The sequence below is a fragment of the Oreochromis aureus genome, linkage group 10 (assembly GCF_013358895.1).
Source record: "Oreochromis aureus strain Israel breed Guangdong linkage group 10, ZZ_aureus, whole genome shotgun sequence".
NCBI classification, from domain to species: domain Eukaryota; kingdom Metazoa; phylum Chordata; class Actinopteri; order Cichliformes; family Cichlidae; genus Oreochromis; species Oreochromis aureus.
Window position 1 is genome coordinate 2,072,990 of NC_052951.1, and position 24,047 is coordinate 2,097,036.

The window sequence follows — 24,047 nt, forward strand, 5'->3', positions numbered from 1 at the left end:
TTCAGGCCCCTGAGGCTACAAACATCCGTCCTGATAAGGCATCTTTGATCAACCTGTTGGCTTGTTTATGTGGCTGCTCTCAGCCATTTGCAAAACAAAGAAATAACAGAATGGTTCAAATTGTCAGCGTTTTCCTAATCAAATGGGACCAGTTAAGGTGGATTGATTGCTACTAATAATGACACAAAACATTTAGAAGTGTATTAATATTATCATATTATTATACTGCCATGAATTTATGTGTTTATCATTCCCTGAAACAATCTCTAATCAGCAAAGATCTGCATGTTATGAAGTGTGATCAGGTGCTGACACACGTGAATACTGACTCGGTGTCAAATTCACTACAAACGCTGCTTGGATCTAACGGGTTCTCTTATATTTCAAATCTGATGAAACACCCTACAGTGTAACTTTACTCTCTCTTTGGTTTTTAATGTGTATAAACAAACAGCATCCTTACCGACACATTTTAGGAAGACTGTGTGGAACATCCTCTGCTATATTGCAACGGCATCAACAGCGATCTTTATCTCATTTATCCATGAGTTGAACTTTTGCTTCTTAAATGTCTTTCACGTGTTGCATTCCTGCAGTTCAGCGCCTTATAAATATGAGATTTGACTGCTTTCATTTCGTCGCTTGAGCTACACAATGTTTAACTACGGTGAAATTGACGCATTTGCTTTGAATAAAGTAAAAACAAAAGAGGCATCAATTCTTTTTGGTCGTGCATTTCAATTGCAAGTGCAACATCACATGCGCTAGGTGGTGCACTGTGTAAGTGAGCAAGTTTATAGGGTTTGATCATTAGTAACAAAATCTGTTGCTCAGTAGCGCCACTTGCGCTGGCCCAGCGGCAATACCTATCAGTCTTGTGTTATTACAGCCCTCATGACCACGACAGTGTCAAATCAGCGGCACTAAAATCGAAAGTCATTGTCGTGACTTTCAAAGTAAGACGCCCAAGAGCGGTAAAAAAAAATTGCAGGCTCTCTTTTGACATGTTGCATGTAAAAAAAAGCAAATGCGTTATTTTGATGAATAAATATAAATCAAATATGCAATGATTATAGTGTTCAATATCTTTTTCATCACCACGTGTTTATGATATTATTGCAATTGTAAAGAGGAATAATTGCACGCTTTTATTTTTCCGGAAGTGCACCTTACTGTCTGACGCGTGTCTGCACGTGGACGAGTAACTTGCCAAAGATTTGACCACGAATGAGCCAATAGGCTGTGGAAGGCAGAGTTGTCCCTGTGGCCGCCATTAAAGAAAGGAATCCATGAATTCAAATGGAAACCAACAGGAACCGAGGCTGAAATAATGATCGAAATAATCGTTAAAATATAGGCCGGTGCCAGAATTCGAGAGGTTGCTACAGGATGTGTTTCGATTTTAGGCTAAATTTTGTGATGGAGGAGTGAGACAGGACGTTTTTATTTTTTTAAGCGGAGACCGTTTTAGGGCTAAGGGGGAGGGGGAGAGTTGCTTCTTTGCTCTCCTTTTCTTTTTGTTTTATGAACATTTTTCGCTTCCTTGAACGCGTTTTTACTGTGTGCTTTTGACATGTCGACTTAAAGACCACGCTGTCTTTTTTATCCGCTTTTATCTCCGGCGGGAGGAAACTGTAATCGGAAGGTTGTTGAATTAACTATCCTCCAGCCAAATGTTAGAAAAAAATATTTCTCGCTGATTAAGCCTGTACATCTTAGAAAACACCGATCCGCATTTTTTTTTTTTTAATTTCCCGGGAAGTGAAACGATGGAGAGTTGGATTTCGCAGTGAAGAAGAATGAGTTCTTGTTTTGTACCAAACGGGGCCAGCTTGGAGGATTGCCATTCCAATCTATTCTGTCTGGTAAGAGATTTAAAACTAAAGGAAAGCAGCCATTTTTAACTAGCTGAACGGGGGCTAAGCTAACGCTAGCCACAGAGGCATCAGTTGATAGCAGCTTAGCTAGGCTTACGGCCCTGTCGAAGCTGACATCGTTTTAGGACAACAAGGTGTCCCACTTTGCTAATATTACCGCGTACGCTTGTTTTTTTTTGTAAGTTTGCCCCCCAGGTGTGACCGCTTGCCTATTATAATCTTCTTTCCATTACATTTCCGTTTCCCAGTTCACAAACAACACACTTGAGGTTAACGCCAGTGGCTTGCAAAGCTTCATTTACTTTATGTCATAAGACACACACACATGCACATACAGAGCAACATATAGTCTTGTTAGCACGGAAATAAATGTCGTGCATTTTACTGCCAGAGGCAGGACCGTGCTGCCCAGAGTGGAGTTGTAGCACTTTCTCTCCTTTCGTCTCAACACCTTGTTTATTATTAACTTGCTGCCTCGTTCTCGTTGCATTTCCACTGTGTTTTATCGAGTGTTGACCCGTAAACCAAACATTTCATGGACTTCAGTTTGTGGCGTTTAGTCAGAGTCTGACGCTGTGGTGCCTTTGAGTACTATTTTCTCTCCCGTGTGTGTGTGTGTGTGTGTGTGTGGCACTGACAACTCCTGGATGAAAGAATGTCATTGCCCAACTTGCAGAGCCTGTCGATAGAAACACGCCCCTTAATAAGTCTTGTCTCGAAAGCTCTTTCCTTTTAACAGGCATGTTACTGATATTACCGCCACAGTTGTCTGTCTGCAACCACTTATGTATTATGTCATCATCTTGTTTATTGGTGAATTTAATCTCCTTGGACCTCATTTTCTAGTATTCACACCAACTAGGGCACAGGCCCCAGGCTGATTATATAATCTGTGGCATTCATCCCTGGGCACTACAACACCCGGGGAAGCTACACACCTCAGCTACACCTAACTTTCTACACCTACCACCATCATCAGCATCTTGCCAGTTGTGGCTAGTTGGCATCACCCTAAATAGTTGTGGTTATGCTTCTAGCCGCTCAAAGCTCCTCAGTATTCTTTTAAATCCCGTGCACTAAGAGCCAATGGTGTGGTCTACAGTCTTAGCCACAGCAGCAAATGTAAAGGTGCTGCTTGAGCAGAGCGTCTCTGGGATAATCAGGAACACTGTCTGAATGTGTTTGTTGTTGCAGTTAATTGGCTTGTCAGCAGGCTTAACTCCAGTTTCACTTGTAGGTTAGCTGAGGAGCACAATGTGCTCGTCTTCAACGGCAGGAAATTGTTAATGTGATTGTCAAGTGCTGAAATGCACCCTTTAGAAAAAGGAGACTTCTCTTATAGATTAAATGACATAGAACCACTCTGTGGTGCAGTAGCAAAGCTGCAAAGTGCATAGATTGTGACACAGTTTGTTAATGTTATTATTAGAATTATTATATTATTACATGAAAACGTTAAACAAGAAGTGAGACTACAAGTGCATCACAAGTAATTCTGACACAGAATCTAGCATAATAATAGTTGAGTGAAATATTACACTGTTCTTACCACAAATTGACACAGCTTCCAAGCTGTCCGCCCCCTAAAGGTAACGTTTCACTGCAGAAAATCCCCACTCTCTCGGTACTACTCTGTTGGGTCGATTGTGTGTGCTGAACTCATAATTACAATGTTTACGACAGCACTTGAAGGCAGCGTTGGCTACAGTATACAGGCGAGATAGAGGCTGGTAGTTGTGGTGCTGTGCCTGTCTGGCTGACATTTTCCTGCACACTGAGACTAAGCATAACACCACTGCTGTTATGACTCACTTACTGAACAGACTCCACTTTGTGGTTTTATGGTGAAAGAATGCGAAGACTTTGTGGTAGTCTCTCCCCCCCCGTTCATTTTTCCGTGGATACTCTCCTCTGGAGTATGATACTACTTGTTGCATGCTTCTTTTTTTTTTTTCTTCTTCTTGGCATATTTAAAGTGGGCTTACTTGGAATAACTTGGAGTGTAAGGTAAATTTATCTCTTCCTCCACTATGAAACACAATTGTGGCTGCCTTGTTGTGAAATTTATAGTTGGAGCTGCGATACATTTATGAGCTGGAGAAGGCTGTAAACTCTAAAGAACCACTTGGCAGAGATCTTCCTTTCAGCGATGTGCATCAGTTGAAACTGATTGAATTTTTGCATTCTCCTGAACTCGAAATGCAAACTCACACTTGGTAGTTTCAGGTTTGTTTCCTGACAGGGTTAACGGTGGGAGAGGGGCAACAGGCAGGAAGAGGGACTTGCTATAAAAGGAGCATATGTGGTATGATTAGTGAAGCTTCACCTGTTGCTTGTCTCTTATCTTGAAAGGCATCTGCTCGAACACAGTGTTCCCATACCAAGACCCAGAACTCTTAAGTTGCTGGAGGGAAGGTGAGCAGCTGGCAAGAGCAGGGGTCATAACCTCCCCTGAGCATGCATCACCTCAGGCAAACTTCCTGCCTGTATCCACTGGCTTTTTGGCCTCAGCTTCCCTCGTAATGCAGCAGTGTGATTTTTCTGGTTTGGCATATGAAAGACAAAACTTCTCGTGACCCACATTGCTTACGCTGCTGGGACATCTGTATAAGCTGCTGCTCACATACCTGAGCATTTACTGAGACACAGACGGGTGCCTGAAATTTTCAAGGCACACTCGTGCACACAGCCTGGAGAGCATGAATGTTGGAAGGAAATACAGATATCCTTGGCATCCCCCGTTCTTTTTTTTTTTTTTCTTCTTTTTTTGCGCACACACAAGCTGCAACTAATTTATTTTGAAAGCACAGACAGAACAATTGCAGAAGGCGCATTTATCCTTGATAGGGCAGTCCGCCTGTTGGATATTGTTAATGGGGAGCAAAGTACTGACGTGTCCGGCCTTCAGTCTCTTGCCTCTTGAAGCTCAGGAGAATCTAAGGACAAAGGGAAATATGTGGTACAGTTTGATTTAGTACACTGTCACATGTGTTTTGTGTCAGGTTAAAGACTGTTATGACAGCTAAAAAAAAGCAGGGAAACAAACTGTAAGCAGGCTGACTGAAGTTGTCTACATTTGAACTACACGAGTTGCAAATGTAATTTAACACCAGTGTAATTCCTAAATGATGTAGCCAACTGTGCATCTGTGCACCCTGAGAGATTACTTGTTTAAGAAACAGGTTGTATAAAAGCCTTTCAGATGTTGTTTAAAGGTTGTGTGCAACTTAAACGACAGAACGTTGCTGGCCAGCAGCGCTGCCGAGAACTTTATCAAATCGTCTCTGTGTGCGTGTGATAATCTATAAATGCAAAGATGGACTTTTAGCATTTGATGTTGTGTTGTTTGAAGAATTAGAATTTACATCAACACATTTTTCATTCGTCTTCATTGAGTCCATCCGTTATGAATCAGCAGTAGAAATATTTGGCTTACTTCCCGTGTAAACAAAGCAGATTCTGCTTGACATCTTGCAGGAGGAGACTGGTTTTTATTACTAAGTGGCTTGAGACATCTTCTTATCCGATTCTTCCCAGTAAGCTTAGCGGGTACAGATGTGTCGATAAAATAGAGCTGCTTTTTGTGGTCTTTGCTTGGCAAACCTATTGTCAGTGGAATAGACCAGATGAACTCCCCCTCTGCACGTCTCGTCGGTACAGTATTTACCAGAGTAGCTCGGTCGATGTGTTGTTAGGGTTCAAGTCAAAATTTTTCATTTATTTCTTTTGTGTAAGAAAATGTGTCCACGGACAGATATGAACCCATAACAAAAATGTTAAACATTTGCTAAGGGTTCACTTAACATGTTGCATAAGTTGTCCTACACTGTGGACAAGCTTCATAAAACTCAGTCTGCTGTATTCAAGCAGCCACCGTAGTTTTTGACTAACAGCATTTCACTGTTGAACCGATTCACCATATTTTCACCTTTTAGATAAGGATGAGACTGATAACATTGACAGTCCTGCTAAGTTGTTGCATTGTGTAACAGCGATCATTTATTGCAAAGTAAATAAAAGAATAGACGAGGCTGTGGCAGTTTGATAAAGTTTCTGTTAATCATAAAGTCACATATCGAGGTTTGGAAGTGTCAGATTTAAAAAAAAAAAAAAACACACTAAGGCAGGCTGTTACTTTTTCACTGAAACAATTTGTGTGTGTGCTGTTTTTAAGGTTTATTATTCTAAGTTGTAATTTGATTGCATACTGCACATTAACTGCAGTATAAGAAAGTGTGTAACAAACAGCTGATGCCTGCAACTGCAGAGTAAGATGAAAATGTTCTGTTTCATTCATTCAAGCACAGAAGAAGCATTACTCAGTGTTTTAGCAGTGACTTTGGCAATAGTAGGTAAATCTCAGAGCCACACTGAATGTGGAGAGTTAACCAACTGTTTAATCTTCTCTGCTGATCTGTCTTTATGCATTTAAGTGCAACACGGTATAGTTAAGCCTCTTTTTTTTTTTAAGGAACTTGTCAGAAATACATTTTCACTTAATTGACTAAATATTAATGATCTTTATTGTTTTATTAAAGATTACAATCGCTTAATTGCCTGTGAATGTAATACTTACGTGAAAGAAGAGAGTAGGAAGTGATTAGATAGAAGAGCCCTGTAGCCACTATGTAAATTCAGGGAAGGCTTTTTATTGCTTGCTTGCTTAAGATAACTCGGCAATAGCAAAATGTCAAGGTAATGCTTATTCCAGTTGTATTTGCAGTGTTTCTCCATAGAAGGCTCGACAGTTATCTAAAAAAATATCACAGGAACTATTTCAGATGGTGCAAGTATCTGGAAAAGATAATTGCCAATATCCCAAGAAACTTGTCTGAATAACGGCTGATGTCTTGCGACCGACTTGATTCCTTGCAGCACATAATCACTTCTAAATGTGTGAAACCAATATGGATGAGTGTGAGAGGCCTGTAATAAAATCTGTAGTGCACTCAAGACCAAAACCTTTTATATGGTGAAGTCCACAATGCCATCGGGGACAGGCCATGGTCAGTAAGCTGATGAGGGCTGTTCACTTGCTAATTGCCTATCTGTACTGCCTATGATCTGGTTTCACAGTTAACCGTTGTCTTTGCCCTCCCTTTGCATTGTGTGCACAGATGTTTCCGAGCGAGGTGCAGGTGTAAAGAAGCGCTTCTCGCACTCCAGCAGGAAGGAGCAGCCTAACTGCTGCAGCTCTGTTACACACAGTTGTACACAGACCCATTTATGCTGTTTAAATCTTGGAGTTTGTCCTCAGCATGTGCAGCTGCTTTGAATTCCCCAGGAGTCTGGTTGTGCATCAGAGACCATGGTGTTTTGATCATACACATGACTATAAAGCAACCTTGGGCTTTTTTGTGTTTGACTCTCGGTTTAGTGGTCGAGCTTGTCTGTTTTTGAACAAGCAGCCAGGCTGTTTGTTGCATGCTGTATCATATAGCGAGCGTTTACAGGATTCATACTTAAACTGATATTTTTTAATTATTCTTTTCTGCTTGTGGGTGTAAATAATCATGGTGTCTTGATCTCCTAACTTCTTGTTGTGATCCAACTCGGCTCCAGCTGACACAACACAATGCCTCCCTGTCCCAGCTAACGCCATAATGCTAACGCCACTGCTTGACCACAACCGCTGGTAATCACTTGCTCTGGCTCAGCACCTTTGCACTTGAATTAGGACGTTCCTTGAACTGTAATGGATTAATTGGTTGAATATACAGACAGACAGCTTGCCAACTCGGCCAGAACGAAATGAAACTAAATGGCAGGAAGATGAACAGTCTGTGTTGTCGAAGATTACTTAAAATGATGTGCCCCTAAGGGGGGGGTGTGTGTGTGTGTGTGTGTGTGTGTGTGTGTGTGTGTGTGTGTGTGTGTGTGTTTTATGGTAGTTAGCACGTGTGCGTTTGTTTAGGTAGACATGGGTAGTCAGTCAGCGCTTGGGTGATAAGCTGCAGTGCCAGCCAGCATCAGAGCGTAATGTTCCTGTTTTAACACTTAATAACCCCACCAGTGATTTACTGCCTATGAGGCTTTTTCCTGTGTGTTTTGTTCTCTTTATAAAAGCCAGACAGTGTTTATAGAAAGCCCCCCCCCCCACCCCAAACACACACACACACGGTACTCACCAATAATGAGGATTAAGCTGGTGAGACCACATTTACCAGCATTAGTTTTTTCCTTTGAGTGTTCCCAACATGTCTTTCATGATCACTTTGAAAGCAGCTGGAACATTAAGTACAAGATCTTTTACAGAAACAGTCGAATGTCCCACTTTGTTTGCGGCTGTAGCGAAATGTTTTCTCCTTCCCAGTCTCGACAGCATGGGGTGTTGTCAGGATAGTTAGGGGGTGAAATGCCCCATAAAAGAGGATTAATACTTACTCTTAACACTCTGCTCAGCACATGTTTCCTCAGAGGTGCTGAGTGGGTCCTAAAGCAGCGACTCTGCACACTAACAGTTTCCCCCCCCCCCCTTCTCTCTTGTCTTGCAGGCTGACTTGACAGGGATCAAATGGAAGAGGTTTGTGTGGCAGGGTCCCACCTCTGCACCAATCCTCTTCCCGGTGACGGAGGAGGACCCCATCCTATGCAGCTTCAGTCGCTGCCTGAAGGCTGATATACTAAGCGTGTGGAGGAGATGCCAGCAGCAGGGTCGGAGGGAGCTTTGGCTCTTCTGGTGGGGTGACGACCCAAACTTTGCTGATCTCATCCACAATGAGCTTGCAGGTGGGAACTCTTTTGCATACACAGAAGTGCCATTCATTTGAATAAATAGTAATGCATGTTACATTTACTGTTTAGGTGCATTGCATTTCTGCAGCTTCTCCTCTCTATGAAGGTCGGAGTCAGTTATAGAATAATAGCCAGATTAGTAACAGAGTTCAGAGGAACACGCCGCATTTTTATAAAGAGATGCCCCTTACTGTTTAAGAGCAGTTCATTTACACTACTGCAGAAAGATGAACAGATAGTGTGGCAAGTTTGTTTGGTTTTTTTTTTTTTTTTTAGATTGAGTACAAGTGGAATGTTTTTTTGTTGTTTTTTTTATTTTGTCAGAGAAATGACTGACAAAAAAGCTATTGTAGGAATATGAAATTCTACTTCTGCTGCCTCTGTTAGACTGAGCCAAGGTTACATAGCTAAATGAGTAATGGCTGTAAAAGATAGCAGAAAGTGTCGAGGACTCGCAGCTTGTGTAAAAGAAGCACTTGAACATGCATCACCCTATCAAGAAACGTTATTGGTTGTACATTGAAAAATGATACAGATGTCACCGCTTGATTGTCAGGTAGGCACAGCGGAGGTACGCTGAAATTGCGAGCCTCAGGCAAGTGTCGCTATCTGTGTAATCCAACACCTCCATAGTGCCCCCACCCTTCGCCCTTCTCTGACTGATAACCCAGCCAGCCAGACTGGTAGTGCCAACATCTGCAGGGCTAACTCCCTCTCCCTGGAGACACTGGGCATCATGCTGTGTTATTATTACCCATGTGCTTAAAACAGGGTTAACCTGTCTGAGTGGTCCCTGGGCTGCGGCTAAGGAATCAGCAGCTTGCCTTTTGGCTCGAACAAGCAAGTTGGAAGTCACATGTCACCGTTTTGCACAGGGTTAACAAAAAAGGAAGAAGGTATAAGAAGCAGAGCAGGGGCAGCCATGCAGAAATGAGGGAAATGCACCCCCACCCCTGACCCTGCTCTGCTTCTTATTTAACATTTTTTTTTTAGTAATAGTAAAATTACTGGTGGAAGATGGGAAAATGCCATCTTTATGCATGTTCTCTGCCATGTAGATTGCAGTTTGGAGTCTGAGCTAAATACAGCCTGTCTGTGACCCTCCCCTTATTATGGGGCATTGTGCCTGAAGTAGCCTCAAAATGGGAGCTGAAGGCTGCGATGGGCAGCACGTTTAACTCTTAGCGGGTCCTTGTAGTAACCCAAAGTGTTCTGATGTAGGGTGCTACATTTCAAAAGGCTGTGTTTCGAAATTGCTGGAGTCACTGCTGTGTTCTTATACTGGCTTTGGGCAGATTAAACATATTTAGTGTTTCAGGAGATGGATATTAGGTAATCAAATATTGTTTAGAAAACCTGGACTGGTATTTTTCCTTCCAGGTATTTTAACACCAAAACGATGAATCATGTTTTTGCAGTACTCTTGGCAGCTCCTCTTTTAGGTGTGGTGTTATTTGAATTTTTAATTAACCTCCATTGTGCCTTTTCCTCTTGGGACTAATCTTGACGCAGACAGTCAGAGGTCTTTTGCACCTCTGACTTTGGGTCTTTTCGTGGGGCTGGGCCTGTGACAGCTCTGTACCATTAATGCCAGTGCTGAGTGTGTGAGCACTCGCAGCAGTATTCTCCTGAACAACAACTGTCACCACTCAGACAAAACCGCCTCATTGGCACTGGTATAGGAGGAGAAGTGGAAACCAGAGGCAAAGAGCGCGTTCCGTAGGGCTGCACGATTTTGCATAAAATGAGAATCACGATTTTTTTTGCTTAGAATTGAGATCACGATTCTCTCACGATTTTCTTTTCCAATATAAATATTTATTGCACTTATTAACTGCACATCAACTTCATAACAGTTGAAACTGAACATAAAAACAATAAATAAACATAAAAACAATAAATGCCTCACATTTTGTGGTTGCCGCAAAATGTTGTACTGCTTGTAATTCCGTCTCCACCGTTGCTCGACACTGCGTGTATAGAGCAGGTAGTGCAACAATAGAAAAATAGTTGCGGGACGGCACTGTGTAGCGTTTGTCATTTTCCTAAATCCCTCGTTTTGCACAGTGTTGATATATCTTTGGTCAGGTGATAAGTAACAGCCTCCGTAATTTCTTTGTGCCTGCAGGAGTTCGACGTGTATAGGGAAGCGCTGTATAAGGTTCCCGTTATTGATGTTTGGGTGGTTGACCAGGACCTAATTTTCTCCTGTCACTTTCTCGTCATCCCTGACGTGTTCTCCGTTGTTTTTTCCCTGCCAATTTGAGCATCACGGCACAGCTTCTGTATCACGTGGTATAAGGCTCCGCCCTTGTCATTTGTTGAGCAGGAAGAGGGAGCGCTTGTTTTCATGCAGATTACGTCCCGGATCAAAATGCGGTACAATCGTCGTCGTCTTTTTTTGTTTTTTTAATCGTTGTCATTTGGAAATGAGATCGCACATAAGTATGAATCGAGATCGCGATTTTTTTTTAACGATTAATCGTGCAGCCCTAGCGTTCCGTTTAAAGTCGGAAATCGGAATCTCCCGAGTTCTCAGTCAGAATTTACAACTGGAACACCTGATCAAGTCGTGCTTCCTAATGGGAAAGTCAGAGAAGCCACATGAACTCTGAATTAAGAGTCCCAGATGGCAGCAGTGCATGTAAACATTAGTGAAATTGTAAAATCTGTACCTTTACTGCTGTTTATGTCTGACTGGTTAATTAAGACACACAGAGCACTAACCAGCCTCTCTCCATCAGTGTGCTGCAGTAGTGTTGTACTGCCAGCATGAATGGCTGAAAATTGCTGCGCATCTGTCTTAAAGCAGGAAAACTTCTCAGTTCCCAGATTACAGGTTTTATTCACTTCAGCTGGCAACAGAAAGTCAATTGAATGTTAATAAAGTAGAAAATGATCATCCTGAACACCAGGACTGAAAATCAGAGCTCGACCTGAGTGTGGGTCTCTGGCCGGGTGTCCCAGAGGAAGCAGGGTGATGAATGAACACTTGCTTGTGTTTGTGGACTCTTCTGGGTACCCTCCCTGTTGAGGTGCGAATTGACAGATACCCGCTGGCATCGGCAGGGCAAGTCCAACCTGTGCACTCAACTGGAATGTCACAACTGTTGTTGCCTTTTAAGCACCACACACTCTTTGTTGCTGTTGTCGTTCTCTTTTCTTTGGGTCCTGGCATCTTGGGAATTTGAAAAAGCTTTATTTTCTTTTTGTTTTTTTTCCCAGCCTCTTTTTTGTCTTTAGTGCAATGTTGGCGGTAAACATGAAAATCCGCTCTTGTCCTTTCATTTCAGCAGCTGAAATGGCGTTTGCTCATTCCCCCACACCCTCCTTTCCACCCTCATTAGATTAGCAGCCTGTGAAAGTCTTTTAATTTTGAGCAAGTGCCATTTCTGTATACCAGTGTGCCAGTAATCCCTTCTCTCCAGGGAGATGAGGGGAGAAGGAGTGAGCCAGAGAGATGGGAGTAGTGAAGGGCGGAAAACTTAAGGGATGTTTTAACGTCAGACTCTTAATCACCATTGAAGGAATGTAAGGGGAACAAACCACCAAGCCCCTTTTCCACACTGTTGGACAACCCGCGTTGCTTGCACTTACACAACGAGAACTGGGTTACTATAGGCATGTATTCTTATGCAAATGCAGTGCTCTCTTCATCGTCTTCTCCCCCTCAAAAGCTGGTGGAGTCTCCTGACCAGGGGCATCCAGAGCGAAAGATAAATGCCTGCCTTTTCCTCCTCTCAAAGACCCACTGATCTTTCTTCTTTTTCTTCTTTTTTTTCTGTTTTGCATAGAAATTAGGGAGTGGATGTCTGTCTGCGAGGGTAATTGCTCCATTGCACATTTGTCCTCAGTCTCCACTAGCTCGCTCAGGTCCTTTTTCTCTGCAAACTAAGTCCCACCGAGACTTCTGCTGCCGGCAGCCTGACACCACGTTTCTCTGGGGTGATTCCAAGTTCAGTGTTCCCCCAGCTGGACGTGACCGTAGAGTTGGTGGAGCTGCACACATATATCAGATTTTACATTTTTACATTTCCATGTTAAGTTTAAACTGAAAAAAATGGAGACAAAAATTCAGAAGATTTATTTTATTTTTTTTAAAGAGTAACTGAATGGTTAAGTATAACTTCAGTGTTGCTGTATTATAATAGCTAATCTGCCTCCAAGTCGACAGATTTCAAATTGAAATGATCTGTTTCTGCTGTCCAGAACGGATTATCAGCGGTCCCTCTCTGCTTCGGTCATTGGTGGCCCCACATCTATTCATTACTGGGTGCTGGGTTAGATCTCTTGAAGAGAGGAAAGACGAAGGGGGAGGGGAGGCGGAGAGGTTGCATTTACAATGCCCACCTCCTCCGTCAGTTTGATGATGAACACACTGAGACGTGTTCAGCGATGGAGTGAAGAAAAGTGCGATTTAGCAGCACTCTGTGGGCTTGTTTTTGCACTGATCATCTAACAATTGTTTTGTTTTTTTGCTGTTACGCTGTAATGTGTTTCTAGCTTTGCCAAACTTTCGGAGGATTTTCTGTTGTTGTTGTCGTCTGATGACTTTTCTCTGTGTTTGAATCAAGGATGAAATCAAAACAAGCCTGCTTTGCACCTCAGGGCAGAATCTCCAGTTCCAAAGGGCATATTTCAGTAGTCGGTGAGGGGTCTGTTAGCTGAAAGTTTCACTTTCTTACAGCCCCCCCCCGTGAAGATGTCTCGACTGCGTATTTATTGAACTGCCCTCAGATCTGTGAGAGGTGCTCTGTTTGAAGCGCTTCCCACAGGATACAGATGCATGTTGACAATATTCACAAAATTCAGATATTAAGACTTGTTTGAATTGCACTCCCTCATTATTTAAGTACCACTGATTCTTGACTCACCATTGTGAGTTTAAAGGTTGCCTCTGCTGTTAATTTTTTGTAGCCACATTTAAGTGAACAGCATTAATTATGGCCATTTTTTTTTTCATAGGTAAATTAAATGTGGGATACACGACATATCACCATAAGACTTCATAATCTAAAATGATATTCTTTGAGATTAAATTACAAATGAGTCCAAACAGATGCTGTTGGTTGCTGACTTGTGATTGGTTTAAAGCAGGGCTTACCCTTTTGAAATTGCTCTGTGAGCTGATTTATTCTTTGTGTGGTATGCTGATGCATTGCATGTGGAGCCTATAAGTGGCTTTTTGCAATCTGAATTAGACAGATGTGTTTATAAAAGCAACACTTTTATTAGATTCAGTAAATTTCCATTACATTAAGCTCAGTTCCTCATCATTTTTTCCTTCCATTTGCCTGGTTTGAAAGACGTGGTTGAGACTTGTGTCTGTCTTTATCTCCCTAACATTTGTTTCTTGGAACGATGAAACCCTGGGATCATATGCGTACGTAGCAGAGTCATAGTCCTAGCACAAAAAATGACGAGCCATCCGTTATGTGAGTGTCTGACTCTGCGGTCTAAGATTGTAACGGCATATTTTCTCACTTGGATAGTAACAGAAGTGATGACATGCAACACGACTTGTGATACAGATTCAGTCCCACGATGATGTAAGGCCAATTGTAAATGCTGTAGCCCAGTGGATGCCCCAGGCAAGGATTCAGAAAGGAGAAACGCCACTCACTCTTTTAGAATTTCCAAAAATTATTGAGGCGGACAGCCCGTGAAAGTCTGACTGAATTTTGAAATCTCCATGCTTTAGCTGTAAACATGAACAAAGACTCCACAGAAGCTTTGAAGTGGAGAGTGGTTGGCGTACAATTTAGAAAGGAAACTTTGTTTCTTTTTCTTCTTTTTTTTTTGGATTGTTTGATTGAAAGTTAATGTCCTACAGATACTGTAAAAGTTGCATTTTGTATCTAATGATGCTATAAAAGGATGTTTAATGGAAATACTTTTTGATTGCTACCAAACACTTCTGCCCACACATGCGGTAGATTTGTTGAGCTATACGCTGGGGATGTATAGTGGAGATTATTAGTTACACTTGGTTAACCCTAATTTGGGCTTTTTGGCCCCCTCTTCCTTTAAAGGTGGTTCTAAACTCGAGTGTGTAATGCAGAGATTGATGAATAGATAAACCCAGAGCAGGTCTTACGGAGAAAAAGTGGAAGAGGCCGACGGCTTTTTGTGCTTGGGGATCAATTTTCCAGGGCTAATCTCCTGCCTGTGAACCACCCTCCGCTTTCCTCTTTTCCTCCTGCTCCATCTCCCTCGGCCGCTCTCTCTGATGGATCTCCTTTGGCTGGCATGGTGCAGGGACTCGGCCATGCATGCAGCTCTGGCCCATGGGTGCACTCTTCCCTCACTTCTCTCTCAATCCCTCTTTTCCCTCTCTGTTCAAGAAATATTCATTAATTAGTAATGGAGACTTTACAGAGCACTGCTGGTTCTCTCTTTCCTTGCAGATAAGGATGAATAGAAGGAGAAAGTGGAAAGAGAGGAGAGAACCTTTTTGCCAGACTTGGTAGAATACCCCTGAGCACAGTTGATCACAAGACATTAATCTTGCTGTTTAATGACTGACTGCTGCTCTAATTGCTTATATACACAGCTGAACATATGTGGGGGTGGGAGCGGGGCCTGTAAAATATATAAATAAATACCTTTGAGATTGTCTAATGCGCAGCACATTTTGGTGCTTTTTGGTTTACCGCTAGTTCACCGGTTACTCTTGTTGCATCATAGTAAGGAGGTCTGTGGTTCAAAAATAGGCCAGGCCTCACTCTTTTTTTTCACCCTTCAGTTATAATTGGTAGGTTAAATAGAAGCGTGCTCTCTATAGGGACAAAGGATGAACTTAAAACTTTTCACTATGTTTAAATCGTGTCAGTAACATGAGACTGATCTCAGTTAATCTCAAGTGCAAATGAAACAAATTGGATAAACATCAAAGAATGTGAAATGTTCATATTTAACCTTTAACCCTGTCAGGGCAGGCGTTGCAGATTTGCAACAGTTAAAAACTAACAACCTGATTACCCCACATACATATTTTATGAGTTTTTTTTACTCAGAAGTACCACTGCAGGACTTGGTTGTGCATTAGCAACAAAAAACTTAATTTGAGCCTGAAAGGGTTAAAGCTGGCAGAACGTTTCAACCTTCTGTTTGCTTCAACTCACAATGTCCTTCTCTGTTTTTGTAAACACAGAGGACACACCTCATCATCTGTGATGGCCGAGTTTCTGCTTGTCATTAATTTATATTTCCTCTGCAACAGTTAAAGCTCTTTCCAAAAGCCTTGACAGTCTCTGGCAGGTTACACTGAGCTGACCTAACATTTTTAGTGCTTTTTATATCTGACAGACTTGATATAAATGGATTGCTAGCATAGCAACATTAAGACAAAAAAAAGAGAGAGAGACTTTTAATCTCCATCAGCCTAAGAGTGATGGAGAATCTTCAAGTGTATAGATGTTAATAGGCCTCGGACAGTTTGGCTCGTGGGGCAGAAAACTTTGCACCGAGCAGTTCGGCCCTTGTGTTCCAGCTTTTTTCGGTCAGCTTGTGTTTCTTTTCTATAGAAGTAGATGTGAGTATGCCTGATACTGATGAGCTGCTGTGCTTCTGCCTAAGAGCTTTTATAAAGGTCAACTCATCTGGGTCTGCTGCACAGGAGGCAGAGACATGAAAGTGTCCTAACCATCAGCTGAGCCCATAAATCTTTGTCTAAATGAGGCCACTCATCTTTCACCCCCATGTGCTGACCACCGCCCACCATGCACCACATGTGCGCTCGTTGATCTGCCAGAAAGCTGGAATTTTGGACAAGTGCACATTTATCATGGTTTGGGAAATATTTTGAATATTTTTATTTATTTTCAGAGTAATTTCCAGTCAAAGATGCCAAACATTTTTCAGATGGGAGGATTTATGCTTAACTTTGTGTCCTCTAAAGTGAAGCTGATTATCTTTGTGTTTGAGACTATTGGGCTGATGTGAAAACGAACAAATCGGTTAAATAAATGTCGTTCATACACACTGAGGGATATTTTTATAAATAGTGATTAGTCCGTTAATTGAGAAAATATTATTGTTTGTTCCATCTGATGTTTGCTGTTTTTGTTTATGGAGCAGTTCTGTATGTTCTGCAGCTCGTCACCTTGACTGTGACCTTTGCACGGTGTGAAGTGGATGGATGTTAAGTTACTTCAAGTGTCACTTTACGCTCTTACATAGTCTCACCCACTTCTTTTAAATTAAAGGTGTGCTATTTGCATATAATTTGTCATCTATTGGGAGTAAAAAGTGGTTACCTCATAAGCCGCTGTGTTTTTTTAGATACTTGATGTGGATTAATGTTAATGAGAGCTGAGGCTTCTGTTCTTGCTTTTGTCCCAAAGAAGGCTAATGGGTGTCGCTCAGGGACCCAGGACGACACGTACAGAAAGGAAAACAAACACATTTGGGGATTTGTTTAAGTGTTTTTGAAATGATTTAGTATTAATCTCCCCCTGTTGTTCTGATAGATTGTGGCACTGCAGAGGTATATTTCATGCTCTTCTCTGCCCTGGTAGAGCCCAAGGTTGGAAGTTTGGTTTCCTTCCTTTCTTTTTTGTTTTTAAATGTGATTGGCTCTTTTGGTTTAGAGAGACAGACTGGTAGATTTTGACCAGAAAGTTTTTGTGTCTGTCTGTCTGAAGTATATTGCAGCGGGCATTGCATGATGAGCACGAGGTCGTTAAAAACACTTGAAGCAAACCAGATGTCTGTTTAAGAGCTACTTGGCGCTGCAGGGAAGGGACAGGCGACGGGGAGGAGGACGTACGGGGCAAATGTGGGTCTTGGCAGAAAAAGCAAATGGGATAACCATGGCGGTCTGATGTAAAAGTAGGTGTAGGGAAGGTTTTTGCCAGTTTTACAGAGGAGGGCTGAAATGGGACTGGAGGTTTAAGCACTTACTTTGATGGTTTTTTTGCGATTTTTCCGTCTTTTGAACGTTATCGGTCTCAATGATCTGTCTCTCGAATCCTTGAATTTGGCCTAAATCCTATTTTGTTTTTTCCCCCTCATGTCCTTTCTTTTAATCTGCCATCAGTGCCTCAGTTAGTCGGCTTTCTTTTCTTGCTGACTTTTTGCCCTCTCGCCTGTAATACCTCTTTAGGATGGCCTAAAGACCAGGTGCTAAATCGCTGAAAGCATTCTTGGGTTAAGAGAAGGTCCTTTTGTCTATGTCCACATTTTCTAGAAAGTTAATGGCTTTATGTTGTTGTTGATATATTTTTAATCCACTGTTACCGTTAATTTTTAATGGGGAAATTGCTGTTTTCCTGCCCATTTCCTGCCTTTGCCCTGCTTTTCTGTGTTCCTGATCTTATCCCCGTAGATATGTGTACACCTGATGAATTAGTTTGTTTCTCTGAAAATCGTTGGGAACATAGCCCCTTTACTTGGCAGCTAGCCTGAGGTTGTTTTTCTTTTGCTGGAGTGTAATGATTTAAAGGCTAGCCGGAGCTGAAGTTGACTGGAGCTGAGGCATTTGTAGGTGGATTTGATAGTGTTGGGGATATTTTCCTTCTGAATTGGGCATCTTTTACATGTCAAGCAGATGTTTCATCCTTGCATCCGTGCTTTTCTGGAGTTTAGTAAGCTACAAGCTCTCAGCATCTTAAACCTGCCAAGATGGCATAGAGCCTGTCTCATCCAAAAAAGGAAACCAGTGTAATTTCCCATGTGAATAACCTTGCAATCATTTTAATTTAAAATGTCGTTACCTGAATTCGCATTAGAACAGCAAGCCAAGAGTTGGCTTAATAATTCAATAAAATTTTGATTAACTTGCTTCCTGGCTGACTCGTACCTCTCTGGCACACGGCGAGCTGACGTGAACGTAGGTAGGTCACGCCTGGTGTTTGTTTCGACTGCGCTCACGCAGAGACGGCACACTCGGGGAGATGTTTGCTGCAGACTTGACTGAAAGGAGCTTAAGTGCTATAAGATGTAAGCAGTGACTGTTAATGAGATTAGGTCGGCATTCAGGCCAACACTGAATGTGAATCACAAAGCAGCTCTGATATGGGCCTGATTGTACATTTCTGTAATGGGTGTCTTGTTTTATTTCAGTTAGACATACAGACCAATTAAATACAGTCCTGTGCTTCTACGAGTAGTACAACATCAGGTGAACACTGTAGCTAGGACAATTCCTGTTTTAGGGCATTGTAGTTTCCCAGTACAGTGGGCAAAAATGATGTCTCACCATTGGACAACGAAGCTCTGATTCTGTTATCAAATTTCATTTGTAGCAGCTGTGTAAGGTCCTTCATAGAGAATAACAAGGGCAGCGCTTTTCAAATTCTTTTGCTGCCTCCAGGTCTCCACAAAGCTCTAATAGGTGTCTTTTGGTGAAAAAAAAACCCACACCTGACTTTTTGTAACCGAAACTGTGGCATTACACTGACATGTTGCTGTTGTATCGTAATCAGCCTGGCGCACAGGTAACAGTGATGCCATTATCTCAAGGAATTTCCCCCCTCCTCTGTTTTCATTCCTGAGACGTCTCCTTCTTAAAGAGCTTTCCGCGATAAACATTACACCCCATCAGCAGAGTGTTTACAGCTACGCACGTGTATCGTGTGGAATCGGCGATTACTTTTCAGGAAGAGTCTGTGAGGAGGAGACTTATTCGCAGGTGAAAGCAGCGCAGGCATCATCTTATTATTATTATTATTATTATTATTATTATTATTATTATTGTTGTTATAGGTGGTTTGAAGTAATAATTCATGTCATTGACATGTGTAGTAAATTTGTCAGGTCTGAAAGCGAATGGTGCTCTGAGTAAAAGGTGGAAGGGAAAGAATCAGAGTGCATGAAAGGACGAGGAGTCGAGAGGAGGAGGGGGATTCAGGTGCCAAGTCATCATAAGGCTGATTCATCGTTTGCATGCAGGAGCGTTTCTGCCATGCAAAGGAATGTCACCAGCATTTTAATAACGGTAAGAAAGTAGATGGGTGTATAAATATACTGGACCGATAGAGTTCACGTGTGCAAGCTCCATTCTGAGCAACGCGATATTTAGTAAAGTCACTTTGCTGCATGCCTGTAACATTTAAGTTGCTTTTTACTCTTTGCCTGAGACTAACTTGGGTTCCTACCTGCCGCTGTTTATAAGTGCACTGAGCAAGTGAAAAGGGTACAAAAATACCAGCCTGCCTTGGTGTTGGTTAATACAGTGGACTCTTTCCAGCAGAAGTTGTTGAGTCTGGAGATCCCTGCTCACCAAGAAATGGCATTGGCATCACACAATCACATACAAACTGTTTTATTTAAGTGGGAACTGGTGGACATAATGGTCACAGACAGTGAATACAGCAAACATCTGCAAGTTTTTTTTCAAAACGAGAAGAAGTGAAGTCTCGGTTTTTCCCCAGTGAACTGAAAACAAAACCGGAGTACTGTTGAACTGTGAATTTTCTGTGCTCTTCCACTCCTAAACCCGGGTACTAAACACAAAACATCTGAAACCTCCACCACCTGAAAGCAGGCAGCGGCAGCAGCAGCAGGTTTCCACTTAACCTCTCCCTCTCTCAGTGATCGCACTCTTGTTTGCATGTACACGGCCTGTTTGCCATCTTTCTGACTGTTTTGCATTCCAGGAAATGTTCAATTTCTGTAGCAGAAGTGTCTCTGCGTCCAGACTGTGACAATCATCACGTTACAAGACTGTAACCCGGTCTCCTCTAGTGGTCATCCATAAATATGAATTCACACCGCCGGACGCGTGTGATTGGTTGCCACACGTCAGTTTATTTGACAGTTTGTGATGCTGCAGGGTGTTTCATAATGACATCGATGGACTGAAAGGGCTGTTTAGTCAGCATGAATTTTGTTGTGAAGCCGTGGACGTCGACACGGTGTGCTCGTGTTCAGTTCGTCAGAAGTTTATACATATTCAGCAGTGATGTGTTATTAAAAAAATAAACGCTTTCACAGCATTTATGTGTCACCCACTTTGAAGTCAAATGAGGTCATTCTGGGTGATGAAACGTTTTTAGTGTAAACCTCAGTGTTGGGTGTGATGTGACGATATGTTCAGTTATGACAGTTGGTGTTGCCATATGTAATTTTGTAAACACTGATAAATATCCTTATTAGTGACAGAGCCATCTGATCAAGTGTAAGGCTGCTTCTCCTCAGCACAGCAGCGACACGCTCCGTCCTCTGTGCTCTCCTGATTGACATGATTGATTGTTTGCCCTGCAGAGTTCTTACTGTTTTCTCTATAAAAATGGTACGAAAGCACTCAAATCTTCACCTTTCTGATAGCTCTTTTCTGTTTTCTTTACCAGCCGAGGACGATGGGCTTTGGGAGCATGGCCTTTCCTACGAGTGTCGCACTCTGCTATTCAAAGCCATCCACAACTTGTTGGAGCGCTGCCTCATGAATCGCAGCTTTGTTCGCATCGGCAAGTGGTTTGTCAAACCCTACGAGAAAGATGAGAAGCCCATCAACAAGAGGTAAGCTGGCACTTCTTGTTCTTGTCCTTATCCTCCTCTTTTTATTTTATAACATTGCCGTTTTGAGTGAGGCTGTGAGATGAGGATGTTAATGGGATGAGCCCTCACATTAGTGGTTCTGTTCCCACTGTTCTCTTGGCATGAATACATGCATTCGTGTGCAGGCTGTGGGTAGGAGCATGTATCGGATAGTATGGATTGTACCAGGGATTTCCTGTTGTTTTTACTGCAGATCCTCTCAGTAAACATTGTGTTTGGGCTATCTTTCATGTTTGGCCCTTTTGCTGGAACCAGAGCAAACAAAGGATCTGGCTTCATATGTGTGTGTTGATGTTTTGAAGCCTGGACTGACCTCAGTCCTGATGGGGGTATTTTTGCATTGTATATGCATTAGTTATTCGGGGGAGGGGGGGTTACCCTTGTGCCAGCACCGTCTGTTTCCTTTCTCTCCTCTTACTCTGTGTTATTGTTTGTGTGTGTGTGTGTTGTGTGCAGCTGAGGTGTAATCCTCCACCTCATCGCTATCTGCTGAGCTGGGTTTCTTGCCGTCTGTGTCAGAGTTCAATGATAACAGACACACGGCTAGTGAGGACAAAATGACCATAGCAGTTCTTCCCCACCAGCTACCTTCCTCACTTTGTCTTCACACTGAACACACAGCCACTGGCTGAAAGCCGCACTGGAGGTCTTTGTAGATAATGCTTTTAAAAATTGCAATTGTCATGTTAGGTGCTGCCTAAGACTAAACCATTTGGAGTTGGTGTGGTGCTTTTGGTCAGATTTTCCAGACAGCTGACCACGGGGCAGTCCAGCTATTTGATCTTGTGTAGGCACAGCCACGTTTGTTTGTGTTTGCGAGACATTTGCAGCGTCCAGGTTAGAAATTGTGTAAACTGTATCAGCTGCCAGCTTGTTGTTATCACTGCCTCACTGTCGCGTACGAATACATATACTGTTTCACTCTCCTACATCTGTAGACAGTGACTCTCATCTCTCAGAACAAGTGTGGTAGCTTCATTTAAACACTGTTATAATAATAGACAAAATGGTACTGAAGATCAAGTAGCTTCTCTCTTGAGCTGTACACATGCCCTGTTTTTAGCTCTATCGCCTCTTTACCCAGTACGCTGATCGCAGAGGGCCCCAGTCAAGGGGAAAAAAAAAACACAATGGTCTTTTCCTCTGCTCTGGAATTCACAGGCCACCCTCTGTCTGTGCGTCTGGCTTTGCCTCCCTCTCTCCTCACTCTCTTTCTCTCCCCTTCCCTCCATCCCCCTCTGCTGTCACGGAGCAGACTGGGCAGGTTATAAATAGTGGTGCAACTACCCTGAATCTCAGTTGTCGTCAAAGATTTTCTTTTCCTCCTCTCCTTTGGTGTGATCTGCAGTTCCCCAGCCGTGCTGTGATTTCAAAAAACAGCGCCACAAAAGGGTGACAGAAAAGTAACCAGGCTAGTGTCACTGCCGTGTCCCGAACCGCCTTTAATGTAATGCTGTACTGTTCATAAATGGCACTAGTAATGTTGAATACAGAGCAGAGTCTGTCTTATCCTTCTTTGCCTCTTGTCTCCATGGCAATATTGAAGCTTGCCCTATCAGTACTGTGATAGAGAACGGAGTGTTTACCCCTCGGGAGACCTAATCGTGGTGTGTAGCATGACTCGTTATGACTTGTTATGTCAGTGCACATATCCAACATCCTTGTCGATGACTGGTTGATTCCACTGGGAGTGAGTGGAGTCGGAGGGAATTCCCACTCTCATTGTCTTGTGAAAAGTCTACTTAACTGTACATTGTCTTACCCCTGGATGCCCCCCACCCCAACTATTGTAACACCATGTAGTTGGATTACTTGACACAGTCAGTGTTTGCCAACATAAGCACCTTGCTCTCCTTTCAGTGATGAGTAGGTACATTTAATTTAGTGTGACTTTTTCCTTCTAAAAGACTAATCGACTTCAGAAAGCAAAAGCTAAAATATGAGAATCAGGACATGGTAAGAAAACTGCAGGTGTGCATAGTCTTTGTAGCTGATTACTATAATCAGAGACGCTGTGTCCAGGAGATGCTCATTGGATGCATTGTCTTATCTTTCATTTGGAGAGATTAATTAGGAGAACAGTAGTTTTAAAGACCTCCTCATTGAAGAGGTGTAACATAAAGTCAAAAAGTAGATTTGAAGTTTCTAGACTGAGTCCAGGACATCAGTGTCCTGCAGTTATAGCGCCAGGTTTGTTCTTACTGTATCAGTCATAAAAACCTTCACATTGGCCTGCTTGTGTCGTCCTAGCATGCTGGCACCCCAGTTTAGTGAGTGACTCTGTGATCAACGTGTACTTGGGTAGACTGAGCTCTTCTTGAATGGCCGTTAGTCTTTTTTTAAAAAGAAAAATCATCCCCAGGTTGATTATGGGGGCTGTCCTATCCTGTTTCCCCCTCATCACAATTCAAACTGACTTTTGTAAGATTGGAAGGTGAGAATTTGAATTCCATCACAACATGACAAAACCAAGTGTTTAGACTATTATTACATATATCATTATTATATTACCTCAGTCAATGAGGTTATATAATCATCTTGCATTAGGCACCTCGCTCGCTTATGTCTTTCCTGATCTGTCACCTATGCAGAAGCATGCACTCTAAAGAGCACATTTGTATATTCATTATTCAAGGAATAATGAATATAAAAACTGACTTAAACAGTCATGAAATAAAAATAAAAAATCAATGAGAATATATTGTAAACTCTCACTGTGTGCATTTCTCAGAATTGTAACATTTACTCGCAGCTGTTTTCAGATGTGATCAACAAGTTACCAAATGTGTAGAAAACGACCGATAACTGACTGCAGTTGAATCCTCGCTTAAACCCAAACAGGCTTGATTGATTTTGCCCCTTCATGAGTGCTGATGCGTTATTCCAGCAGTATGTTGTTCTGCAGAATATGCAAGTGTCTGCTGCAGAGAGCCC

At 42.3% G+C, this 24,047-nt stretch overlaps 1 protein-coding gene across 1 annotated transcript in view; it reads left to right on the top strand.

The window, feature by feature from the left end:
• The first annotated feature begins 1,250 nt into the window (after positions 1–1,250).
• Positions 1,251–24,047, top strand: part of med13a (mediator complex subunit 13a) — a 68,008-nt gene continuing 45,211 nt past the window's right edge. Inside the window, exons 1-3 of the mRNA XM_039618278.1 lie at positions 1,251–1,865; positions 8,372–8,606; positions 20,906–21,074. Coding sequence (XP_039474212.1) covers positions 1,800–1,865; positions 8,372–8,606; positions 20,906–21,074 — 470 coding nt within the window. The 5' untranslated portion in view covers positions 1,251–1,799. The remainder of the gene's footprint in view (positions 1,866–8,371; positions 8,607–20,905; positions 21,075–24,047) is intronic.